The 13,176-nt window shown below is 44.7% G+C and overlaps 1 protein-coding gene across 4 annotated transcripts in view; it reads left to right on the top strand.

Moving 5' to 3' along the window:
- Nucleotides 1-13,176, top strand: part of LMBR1 (limb development membrane protein 1) — a 400,337-nt gene that overhangs the window by 80,716 nt on the left and 306,445 nt on the right. For all 4 annotated transcript variants that reach the window (XM_029588492.1, XM_029588493.1, XM_029588494.1 and 1 more), the window contains exon 5: nucleotides 2,536-2,639. In XM_029588492.1, coding sequence (XP_029444352.1) covers nucleotides 2,536-2,639 — 104 coding nt within the window. The remainder of the gene's footprint in view (nucleotides 1-2,535; nucleotides 2,640-13,176) is intronic.

The following is a 13,176-nucleotide window of genomic DNA, read 5'->3' as shown; positions in this document are numbered from 1 at the left end:
AAAGAATGTTTTAGGTGTGGGTATGTTCCCAAGATCCTCCTCTGTAAAGATGGAGGCAAAGAATAAATTCAGTTTTTCTGTTATTTCTTTGTCCTCCCTTTTGCACCCTCATTCATTTAGTGGTCTAATCAACTTCCTCACAAGTGTTTTGCTTCAGATGTACCTGAAAAGTTTCTAACACTAATTTTGTCTCACTGGAAAGCATCTTCTCAAATTCTCTTTTAGCCTATCTTACTACTGTTTTACAACTAAGTTGCCTATTTTTATCATTTAGGTCTGCTTTCTATTTTTTCAACCTTGCCCATTGAGCTTTAACTGCCTCCTTTTTCTCACCATTAAACCATGCTGGCAGTTGTTTGTTCTTCCTTCAGCCTTTTTTAATGCATGGAATATACTTTATCTGGGCCTCCAAAATGATATTTTTAAACAATGTCCACACCTCATGCAAGCTTTTAACCTTTACGACTGCTCAGTTTTATTTTATTTATTTATTTTTTACATTTCTTCATTCTATCATAGTTTAGACTCCCTTTTTAAAGTTATATGCCACTGCCATAGTTTTATTTAATGTCTTCACTCCAGTAATTGTAAAATTTGATTGCATTATGATCACTACTAGTTAGCAGCCCCACCACTGTATCTCCTTGCATCAGGTCTTGGATTTCACTGAGGACTAGAGCTAAAGTAGCTGCCCTTCTCGTCTGTTATAGGACTAACTGCTGAATGAATCAATCATTTATGGCATCTAGAATCTTACCCTCTCTAGTATGTCCTGTTGAGAAATAAACCCAATACTGGGGTAATTGAAATCTGCCATTATTGTTGTGTTACTGGATTTATTTGACTGTTTAATTTCAGCTAGCTTTTTATTTATAAAATTAGAAATACTGCCTATTACAAACTTCTCACTGGGCAGTTCACAAGCCTTATTTAAAGTACCTAAGCCAGCTTTCCCAGTAAAGGCTGCTTTCTAAAGGTACAGTGGGAAATGGTCAGTCAGTATAGGATGTGTATGGATATGTATGTATACACATTTATAGGCCAACAAATAGCAGAGCTTTAACCATGGAAAGCTTGAAGTGTGTTTCTTTTATTGCTTCATCTGAGTGAAGGGTAATGATAAACCTGGGCTGTTGCAATCCTGCAACAAAGGTGAGCTAATGCTCTGGTAGTGCATTGTTTACAGATGGCTAAATCGATAAAATGGGCCTGTACAATGCAGGAACTGTGTGTTAAAAAAAAAAAAAAAAAACACAAAACAAAGTGCTGTTTTTCTTTTCTTGTGATGTATGTATGTTCTTTGGAGCCTTATGTTGTGCAGACATCTGTTGTGAATGTATGTAAAGATAACACAGTAGTGAACAGCTTATTAGCAATAAGCTTAACTGTCGGAAAAGATGAGTTCCTATGCAAGTCTGATATTAACATTTAATGTCAAAATATGCTATTCACACAATATTGCGAGAGTTTTTGGTACTATACTTATCATTTTGACGTCTAAGAGAGCAAGATTTAAAAAAGATCCTAAATTACTTAAATCTAATATCTTTCTTTCTATTGATAAAATGTATGTAGGAATTATTATAATATGGTCACAAGAGTAGAAGAGATGTACAAGGAAATATTTAAATTACATAAAATCAAAATCTATTTGACTAAAAATGTAATAAATGTTAAAGAGCTCAGATTTGTTTGTATAGTATTTACTCATACTGCTAAATAGGGATGTGCATTCGTTTTTCACGAAGACTATTTCAATGAAATTGTATAATTTGTCCTGGTTCAGGAGAACCGAAAAACGAAAGCAATTTTTCCGAAATTTCAGAAAAATGTGGTTTTCAGGTTAGTGCGCGCTAACTTTGTTTCCTTTTTTTCCCAACCTGCAGTAACCCCTGTTAGCGTGCACTAATGGGAGTTAGTACACACTAACCCGAGAATCGGGGTCCCCCGGGAAAACAAAAAAAGCCCGAACTGCGGGAAAAATGAAATTTCCCGTGGTGGGCCAAAAACGAAGCCCGAACCGAGTTGTTTTACCGCTGCACATCTCTACTGCTAAAATCTGTTTCATGTGCAATGCAACATTGTAAAATAACAGTGCACAAAGTTGTACATCTGCAGGAGTTTCCAAATTCTGTAGTCAAATACAGTGGGGCTCAAAGCTGCAGAAGACTACCACAGAGAGGTTGGAAGTAAAGGATGTAAACAACAAAGAAATATGTCAAGTGATGCAGTCTCTAATATAACTGATGTGGTCTGCGTTTCAATGATAAATGTACCTCAGAGTGAAAAGTTTAAAAATATAATACTAAAAAACTTGGACCCAGGTGCACTTTGACTATAGACAATGATCCTTTCTTTGAACTGTGCACTAACAGTATTTTTTGATAGATATTCAGGTTACTTATAACTTATTGTACTTTTAGCTAATATGAACAACTGACATTTTTGAAGCCTGCGCTTTTTTTTTTTTTTTTTTTAATTTGGATTTGCTGGGGTTGAAAATCACCAATATAATTACCACTTTCTTTTTTTTAGGTTTGTGGAACCTTGTTTCCCTTTTTTCCAACCTGTGCTTATTTGTCCTCATGCCATTTGCCTTTTTCTTCCTCGAATCTGAAGGTTTTGCTGGGTTAAAAAAGGTAAAGATTTTATATTTTCTGAATTACTTTTGTCTACCTAAGTTGAAGCAGTAAATGTAGTTTGCTGAATCATTTTTGACTTAGAATTTCTTATTCACAAAGTTAAATTTTTTGGGTCTAAGTAGCATTCAGAATATTTTTCAGAATTGTGCCTTTGATGAAAGCGAAGGCATTTAGATTCTACATGTAAGAATTAGAATGAAGGTTATATTTTTAATATCAGATGATGCAAGTACTCACACTCTCACTCTCACACTCACAAACACAATCACACACACACAATCACACAATTTTGGAGGGAGAAATCTATTTTAGGATGTTAGAGGCTGTAGGCCTTATTAAAAATATTTTTCCTTAGAAACAGAATGGAAAAAAATTCTAGAAGTAGGTATATTTTGTCCTAGAGTACTAGCCTTGCATGATTGAATTGCAATATCAAATCCATTGATACATCTCAGTGTACCATTATTTCCAAGGGAACACGTTTCTTTGCCTGACAATACAGGCCTGGGAACACTGGAAGAAACAGAAGTGATATGTTTTTGAAGTATTTTTAAGCGATGCAAATTTTGTTGTGGTTTTTTTTCATTAAAACAAAATATATTTACTGTTCATGTCATGATTAGCAGAGATGCTAAATGAATATAGGTGTGCAATCTGCATGCTTATATTTGTAGATGGAATACGTAGGCATAAAAGTATATAAATAAAAATGTATTTTGTATTTTTGTATGCCCTATTTCGTAAACAGTGAAGACATACAATGGCATTGTTTAATATTGGAATGAGTTTTAATTGCTAGAAATTCTTGTTTGCTCAATAAAACAAGTATGTTTTATCTGTAGAAGTTGGGAATGCACTGAAGTGGTCGAGGTTGTAATCTTGTGCATCATAAATTGAGTAATCTCTGGCTGATGAACATAATTTTTTCTGGATCAGAGAGACTGTGACTCTGCACTATCTTTTCATTTGTCTCATAAGATCAAAGCATTACAAGCATGATCAAAAATCATTCTAATTAGCTGGCTGCTGAATGATCCAAGTAGACAGCATTTGGTGATCTCAGAGTAAAAGAAAACACAAATTTGGCAACCTTTATATTGTTTATCTAGTGCAAAGAAGCTTATTAATATATTGCGTATAAAACCATAGCAGTGTTTGGCACAGCACGTTTGAACTGTAAGGAAGAAAGGGTGGAAAGACACAATCATTTTGATAATTGTCTGATGCTTTGTTTTACTAAACTTTAACACTGAGGAACTGATGTAATAAGCTGCATAGAGCCTACCATGATTTTTTTTTTTTTTTTAGTGGCTAAAGGGGTGCACCACTTGGCCCCCATACCGGTGAGTGATTTCCTCTGAGGAGGAAGGGCCATCAGGTTCGATGGTGTCTCAGGGATGCATGGTGCTCCACCAGCTCCCCCAGGGCCATCTGGATCGGTCCCATCTGTGCCTTCAATGCTTACAATCCCCCTGATGCTGGTGGATCCATCAGTTCTCCTATGGCCTAGACATTCATCGATGCCTTGCACTCATTCTTCGGTGCCTTTGAGACCTACGCCTCGACTGCCGTTGGGTCTTCGATTTCCCCCCCCCCCCCCCCCACCCCGCATCCCTGGAAGGACGCAGTGAAGGAGAGGCCCATTATGACCTCTGGTAAGGGGAGGTGTCCATGTCTTCCACTGAGGAATCAGAGGATCAGCCTTCAGAGCCCTCTCTACCAGAGGAACAGTGAAAGTCTCCCCCAGAGGATCTCTCATTTGCGGCCTTTGTAAAAGCCATGGCAGAATCTGTGCCTTTCCAGCTTTTAACAGAGCAGGACACTAGGCACAAGATGCTAGAGATTCTGCAGTTCATGGATGCCCTGAAAGGAGGTGGTGGGGTGCCAGCCATGATATCTTCAAGGAGCTGATAGCCCACCTTTAGGAGCATCTCATCTCTTGCCACCAGTGAACTGGAACACTGACGCAATTTACCTAGTCCAGCCTACCATTGGGTCAAGTGCCGTCAGTTCCCCCACCAATCGGTGGTGGTAGTCAGCCTTGAAGACGGCAATGAGGATCCACACCCATGCCTTGGCTCCCCCAGGGCGGGAGCATAGGGCTCTCAATGCCCTTGGATGCAGAGTATTTCAGGGCACAATGTTATCTGCCCAAATTGCTTGCTACCAATTGTGTATAGGGCAATACTCCAGGAACCTGTGGAAACAAGCCCTTGAATTCAGTAAACGCCTACCACAGCAAATCCAGGAGGACTTCCAAAAAATTGTTCAGCAGGGCCTGGAGTGCAATAAGCACGAATTTCGCTCTGCTTATGATATCTTCGAGACAGCCATGAGAACTGCTGCGGCAGGCATCTGGGCTCAATGTACGGTGTGGCTACGTGCCTCAGATATATGCCCTGAAATCCAGGACCGCCTCGCTGACTTGCCATGCACAGGGGAAAATCTGTTCGGTGATAGAATCAAGGAAGCATAGCACAACTGAAGGACTATCGAGACCCTTCACCAATTGTCAGCTAGTACCTCTGACACCCAGCCACCCAAGAAGCCCCCTCATCAATATCTGAAGAGGCCCTTCTACCTGCTATATAAATACTACTCGCTGGTTCCGAGGACCAGACCTCCGTGACCTCCTACCAGAGCAAGGCCCAGACAGCCTCGGGCACCCCATGCAACCACAGTTCCACCACAGAACACCTCCACTGGGTTTTGACTGGTGGCCAGGGAGTATGAACCAGCCCTCACCTCAGGACATCAAAATTGGGGGTCGGCTCCAGCTATTCACGGACCGATGGACCTCTGTAACATCGGTCCTCTGGGTCCTGTCCATCGTGTGTCAGGGTTACAGTTTGCACTTTCAGTGAGTTCCACCCCATTTGCCTCTGTGGCTCCGGTGGAGGCAGACTAGAGACTTAAAATTGCTTCGGGTAGAGCTCTCCACTCTTGTACTGGCTCGGTTGGTCAAATGCGTTCTGCCCAGTCCAGTGAAGGATTCTACTCTAGGTATTTTCTAATCCCCAAGAAGGGGGGGGGGGGGAACGGGACTCTGGCCCGTTCTGGACCTGAGGTCTTTAAATTGTTTCTTGGTGAAGAAGTTCAAAATGGTCTTGTTGGGCACCTTGATCCCCCTTCTCAAAGTGGGAGACTGGCTCTGCTCCCTAGATCTAATAGACACATATTCCGATTATCTCCATCTTTCCAGTGGCTCGGCAATACCTTCGATTCCTGGTCGATGGGAATCACTACCAGTATTGCGTTCTGCTCTTTGGCCTGGCATCTGCACCCTGTGTCTTTACCAAGTGCCTAGAGGTTGTCGGTGCCTATCTTCAGAGATAGGGGATTCATGTCTTCCCATACCTTAAAGATTGGCTTATCAAGAGCATTTCAGAATAGGGGATACTGAGTGCCCTGCGCACCTCAATACAAATTTTGGAAATCCCAAGATTCCAGATCAGCTATTCAAAATCCCATCTTCAACCGTCCTTGCAACTGGACTTCAATGGGGCCCGACTGGACCTTGCCCAGGCGAAGGCTTTCCTGCCTCGAGGCAGGGTGGCAACCCTCACGGCTCTCGCTCAAGTGGTCTCTGGTCGTGCTCAGGTCTCTGCACACCACTTTCTCCGGTTCCTGGGCCACATGGCAGCGACAGTGCATGACACCCCATTTTCTCAGCTGCACACGCACAGGGTGCAGTGGACACGCCGTTCTCAATGGTGCTAGGCTTCCCAAGACCTGCATGCGTGTGTTCTAATCACCGCAATGCTACATCAATCTCTTCAGTAGTGGGCGACTCCCTCCAATGTGGAAAAGGGAGTCCCCCTTCTGGAGCCCACAACCCCAGGCTACTCTCACCACAGAAGCGTGCTTAATCGCAGTTTCAAATCAACTTCCTGGAGCTGCGAGCGATTCGATACACACTCCTGGCATTCCAAGATCTACTCTGGAACAAGGTAATTCTTGTTCGGATTGACAATCAGGTAGCTATGTGGTATCTGAACAAACAAAGGGGAATAGGATGCTTCACCCTCTGTGAGGAGGCAGTCCACATTTGGTCGTGGGCCATCGACAACAGCATCCTCCTCAGGGCAATTTATCTCCCAGACAACACCCTGACAGGGATTCCCTGAGCCGTGTCTTTCGTCCTCACAAGCGGTCCCTCGTCAACAGGTGGCAAACAGGATCTTTCGCTTATGGGGGACCCTGGAAATAGACCTCTTCACCTCCCTGGAAAACAGGAAGGTGGACCACTTCTGCTCTTTAGGAAGGAGGAGCGGCAGATCGCTAGCAAATGCCTTCTCGATTCACTGGGGCACCGGGCCGCTGTACGCTTACCCTCCCTTGCCTCTCATCTCGAAAATGCTCCAGAAGCTTCAGCAGGATCAGGCCTCCATGATCCTGATCACCCCCCTTTTGGGTCCCATCAGGCCTGGTTTCTGACCCCACAGGATCTGGCCTTGCGCCCTCCCAATCCGGTTGGGAATGGCCCCGGACCTAATCACACAAGACCAGGGCAGGCTGTCACCCCAACCTACAAGCCTTGGCCCTCATGGTTTGGATGTTGACCGGGTGACTGTGCAGGCCCTTGGCCTTTCGGAAGGGGTATCTTGAGTTATTCTGGAGTCCAGGAAGCCTTCTACCAAAAATCTTATGATATGAAGTGGAAGAGGTTTTCCATTTAGTATGGGACATGGTCTGGATCTCTTCTCTTGCTTCCCTCCCACGCTCTTAGATTATTTGCTTTCCCTCTCCGAGTCTGGTCTCCAGACCACATCGGTGAGGGTTCACCTCAGCACCATAGGTACGGATGGTACTGCTTATCCCGAGGTACGGATGGTACTGCGATCTCCTCTCATCTGCTTGTGGGACGGTTTATGAAGGGCTTACTTCAATTAAAGCCCCCAACTTGCCCTCCAATGGTTTTCTGGGTTCTCAACATCGTCCTGTCACAACTCATGAAGTCTCCATTTGAGCCGTTGCGATCTTGCATCCTGAAGTACCTTTCTTGGAAGGTCATCTTCTTGGTCACAGTGACATCAGTTCGCAGGGTCTGTGAACTGCAAGCCCTAGTGTCGTACCCTCCTTATACAAAATTTTGTCCTGACAAAATGGTTCTCCAAACACACACGAAGTTCCCACCCAAGGTGGTTTCAGAGTTCCACCCCAACCAGTCAATCATATCGCCTTCCTTTTTTTCCAAGGCCTCATATTCACTGGGGTGAATGGGCTCTGCACACACTCTAGATTGCAAGAGAGCACTGGCTTTTTATTTGGAGTGGACAACGCCTCACTCAACTGTCTCCTTCGACAAAAACAGGCTAGGAGTCGCTGTTTCCAAACAGACTTTATCCCATTGGCTTGCAGACTGCATTGCCCTCTGTTACGCACAGGCGGGCCTAAGGCTTGATGGTCATGTCAAGGCTCACTCGGTATGAGCCATGTCAGTCTCGCTAGCTTTTGTGCACAGTCCCCATTCACAAAATTTGCAGAACGGTGACCTGGAGTTCCCTCCACACCTTCACCTCTCATTATTTCCTGGACAAGGATGGCTGGCAGGATAGTTGATGCAGTCAATCCATCCTCTGTAATCTCTTCCAGCCATGAAAGCCCAACTCTCCCTCCGTGGGCCCTGTCCTTGGGTGCAGGCCCGCTCCTGTGGTTGCAACTCCAGTTGTTGTGCACGTTGGCATGGTCCCTGCTGCACATGTTTGGAGAGGCCTAGAGCTACTTAATCGCCCATGTGAGAAGACTACCATCCTGCTTGTCCTTGGGGAAAGCAGAGTTGCTTACCTGTAACAGGTGTTCTCCAAGGAAAGCAGGATGTTAGTCATCACAAAGCCCGCTCGCCACCCCATGGAGTTAGGTTCCTCTTGGTTTAGTTTTTGCAAACTCTGTTATAAGACTGAAGAGGGATCCTGCGTGGATGCGTGGTTAGTGGCATGCTGGGCATGCTCAATGTGCCAGTCAAAGTTTCTAGAAACTATGAGAAGTTTTCAGAGCCAGGCTCCATCGGATGATGTCACCCATGTGTGAGGACTAACATCTGTCCTTGGAGAACAGCTGTTACAGGTAAGCAACTCTGCTTTACTCCATTACCCAGGAGTTTAATTTCCAGTAAGCTCTTGGGATTGGTACCTACAGCTGAACAGTACACCAGCACAGTACATCTCAACTTTGGCGTACAGTTTAACTGTAGATACCCATTCCAGGGAGCTCACACTTTGCTCACCTACCTGTAAATGCTCTCGAGAGAGCTAATTCTTGCACTCAAGGCCATTTTGGCAAGGAATGGCAAATACAATCAAAGTATAAGCTCTTTTGAGAAGGCCAACACCTAGCTTAACAAAGCATTAAACACTCAGGGGGATGTACCTGCAGCTGAACAGATGCCAAAGTCTGATGCACAGTGCCAAAGTGCATACTGTGCGGCTGAAGGTGTCCACCCCAGAGAGCTTATGCTTTGATTTTACTTGCCATTCCTTACCAAAATGGTATTGCATGTAAGATTGATGTTGTGTATCCCAACTTGTGGGCATATTCTCTCATTCAAGTCCATTTTGACAAGGAATGGCAAGTAAAATAAAAGAATAAGCTCTGGGGAAGGCAGCTACAGCTAGATGAACAAAGCATAGACTACATGGGTGGGAACCAACAGCTGAACAAGTATCCATATTAGCTCCGTGTGCATTTTGTTCAACTTTACAGGGAAACAGAAAACCTGTGACTGATGCCTGCCTCAGAGAGCTTACCTTGGAAATTTAACTCCTGGGTCTGAGGTGGAGTAAACGCGTAGTTCTGGTGGCCAATGTTGTCTATTGTTGCACCCAGTGTGGTACGCCACCTCAGACCAAGGAAGGACTTAAATTTCAACACAGATGCTCTGTTGCTGGAACCTACAGCTGAACAGTGTGTAAGCTGACTGGAGAGGGCATCTACAACTGAACAGCATGCCAAAGTGGGCTGCCCAACACCAACATGCATATTATTCAACTGATGATGCCTTCCCTAGAGAGCTTATGTTTTGTTCAGCTGTAGGTGCAAGCTTTAGAGAGTTTATGCCAGAAATTAAACTATTTTTTTTTTTTTTTGTCCTGAGGTGGTGTAAACTCGCATTTCTGGTGGCCAAAGTTATTCTGTTGTACCCAGTGTGGTAGAAACAACTAGACACTACCACATGGGCACATCAATAGAATATCATGCCACTAGAAATGTGAGTTTACTTATACTCCACTTCAGGCCAAGGAGTTAACAAAATACAGAAGTAAGGGGGTAAGTGCTTGAAGTTGGAAGGGGTGTGACCAAAATGGCTTTGCATATAAGACTGGCATTGGGCATCCCAACTTGGGTATAATCTTGCATACAAGGCCATTTGGGCAAGGCATGCCAAGTGAAATCAAAGAATAAGCTCTCTTGGGCTGGCACCTACAGCAGAAGAATCTGTACTTTGTTGCTGTGTATCCCTGTTGGCTATAGTTGCCTGTTCAGAGAGCTTACCTTTTGATTTCACTTGGCATGCCTTGCCCAAATGGCCTTGTATGCAAGATTATGCCCAAGTTGGTATGCCCAGCATAGTTCCCTTTAAGCTGAGCATGTGAGCAATTGCTCATACATTTCAGAGTGTTGTGCTATATACAGTAATTCAGTGCTAATACTGGCACTCAAAAATTGTTGGTTTAAAAAAAATTGTTGGTAACCAGGTATAGAGTAGAACTCATAAGCTAGAAGAGTCACTTATCACACAGGATGATAGCAACGGTCCTTTAAATGAGAACTAAATCAATTTGTAACAATTTTTTATTGTTGCAAGAAGCTCCTAATGTTCAAAGTAGTAAGGTTCGTATGGCATTCAGACACAGCATTCCCGTGTTTTGCCCGAAGGCTGCGTTGAGAGGGACAAATCAAATCTACATTCGGAAACTTAGATGTGGAAACAGCATTAGTGTGGATTTTTTAGGTTAACTCAAATTTTAGTGTAATTTCATTTGGCATGGGTTTTTTTTTTTTTTTTTTTAAACTCCTGCTCATTTGCATCCCATTAGCTTGCTGCATCCTTCAGGGACCCCTGTTTTTAACGTGCAATAAGTAAACCTGTGCTAAAATTTAACTCTGGTTTTAGTATATCTTGGATTAATCTGACAGGTACTATACACCTTGTACTTGATAGTTTATTTAATTAAAGTGGTTCTTGTCGCAGTGATTATTAGATTAGAAACATAGAAACATGATGGCAGAAAAAGGCCGTATGGGTCACCCAGTCTGCCCATCAGTCCAATTAATTTAGCATCACTTCATTAGAGATCCCCTGCTTTCTTGAATTCAGATACAGTAGTGTCTCCACCACTTCTCCTGGAGGCTATTCCACATATCCACCCTTTCTGTAAAGAAATATTTCCTAAGATTACTCTGTCTACCCCTTTTCATCCTCATCTGATGACCCCCCTCCCTTTCTAGAGCTTCCTTTCCATTGAAAAAGGCTCATCTTCTGTGCATGGATACCTTTGAGATATTTGAATGTCTCTCTCATAGGGGAGATGTTGCCTTTCCTCTAGGGCAGCGTTTCCCATCCAGTGTGCCATGGCTGAAGTGCAGGTGTGCCACAGCTCCAGTCTTTATTTTGCCTTTCACGCTGGGCCTACAGAATTTCCTCCCACCAGAAGGGGGGTCAGAGAGCAGTGCTTATCAGCAGCTACTCCTGTTTTCCCTTTGGCTCTCTGCAATGGAAACTGCACAGGGCTCTGTAGGCTTGTGAGACTTGCTGGCCCCGTGCAATTCAGATTAGAGAGGGAAGCTGGCAAAGGTGGAAGAAGCAGCACTGGGTGAGCCAATTTCCAGACAACTTCTGTTCAAGGATTGGGGGTGGGGTGGGGAAAGGGACAGCTGAATGTGCCACCGGTTGTGGGGGGGGGGGGGGGGAGAGAGAAGGGAAGTTGATGATGCCAGGAGATTGGGGAGAGGGAAGAATATGATGTTTCAAGGAGGAGAGGTGGCGGGAGAGGGAAGACAATGCCAGGGAGTGAGTTTGAGGGAACATGTCAGAAGCTGGAAATAAAGGGAAGAGAAGATGACGGGGAGAGGGATGATGATGGTAGGGGAGAGGAGTTGAGAGAGAGGGAAAGTGAAGCTGCCAGGGGGGTGAGGGAGAGGGAATATGATGTTGCTAGGCAGTGAAGGAGAGGGCAGGTGATTCCAGGAAATGGAGAGAGAGGGAAGTTAATGATGCTAGGGGTGAGGGACAAGGGTGAAGAGAGGGAGGGATTTTGATGATGCCAGAGGGCGGAGGTAGAGGAGGTGAGGCAGAGGAAAGGTGGGGTGATGCCAAGGGTGGAGGCAAAGGGAAGGACATGATGCCAGGTGAAGAGGATGGGGATGAAGGGATTGGGAAGGTCATGATGATGCAAATGAGTGGGGGAAGAGGTGGTGGAAGGTTACAAGGAAAGGGAAAGTGGTGATAATTTCATGGGTGAGGAGGTGAGAGAGAAGATGATGCCAGGAGGTGAGGGAGGGGGATGGAGGGGGAAGTTGATGGTGATGCAAGGGGCGGTGGGGACGAGGTGGTGGGAGATGAAAGTTGATGATGCCTGGGGGTGGGGGAGAGATGGAAGGAAGTTGATGGCAGGGAGTAGGGGAGAGGATTAGAGGGAAAAGCATGATGATGAAAGCAGTGGAGGTGTAGAAGATAGGGAGGGGAGAGAAGGTAAGAATTCCAGGGAGTGAGAGAGGGTTAGAGGGAAAGGGAAGGTGGTAATGATACTAGGGGTGAGGAGAAGAGATGGAGGGAGAGAGGGAATGTGATGATGATGCCAGGGGGTGTGGGGGGGGGAGGTAGAAGGAAAGGGAAGATGGTGATAGGAGGTATAAGGAGAGGGATGGTGATGGGGAGGGGACGAGATGGGAGAGAAGTGGTGGTGATGATGCCAGTGGGGGGGGGGGGGGGGGGGGGAGAGAGAGAATGAGCGCTAGAGAAAGTGTTGATGATGCCAGGGAGAGGGTTGATTATGTTGGGGACAGAGGGAAGGGAGAAGTTGATGGTGCCAATGGATGGTGGAGGGAGAAGGTGGTGGTGATGTCAGTGGGATGGGGAGCGAGGGAAGAGAAGAGGAAGAGGTTTTTTTTGTGTGCTGCAACAAAGTAAATCCTGTGGTAGGTGTGCCACGAAACAAGGTTGGGAATCTCTGTTGAAGGTTATGCATGTTTAGATCTTTAAGTCTATCCCCATATGCTTTAGAATAAAAACCACTGACCATTTTAGTAGCCACCCTCTGGACTGACTTCATCATGTTTGTCCTTTTGAAGGTGCGGACTCCAGTATTCCAAGTGGAGTCTCAACAGGGACCTATACAGGGGCAATATCATCATTGTTGTAATGGATTCTTGGTGAGCACTCCCCAGAAATGTATGCATTGTTGGCAACTAATTCAAATTTATCGCTTCTCGGCCTTTTGGCTAAAATCAAGTGTAAATTGCAGCCACCTACATTATTTTGAATGTTTATTACAGGGTATTACAGTCCTTACATTTGCTGCCGGTATCAGCTTGT

This window comes from Rhinatrema bivittatum, chromosome 2 (assembly GCF_901001135.1).
Source record: "Rhinatrema bivittatum chromosome 2, aRhiBiv1.1, whole genome shotgun sequence".
NCBI lineage: Eukaryota > Metazoa > Chordata > Amphibia > Gymnophiona > Rhinatrematidae > Rhinatrema > Rhinatrema bivittatum.
The sequence above is the reverse complement of the archived record's forward strand: the minus strand, read 5'-3'. Positions and strand labels throughout refer to the sequence as shown.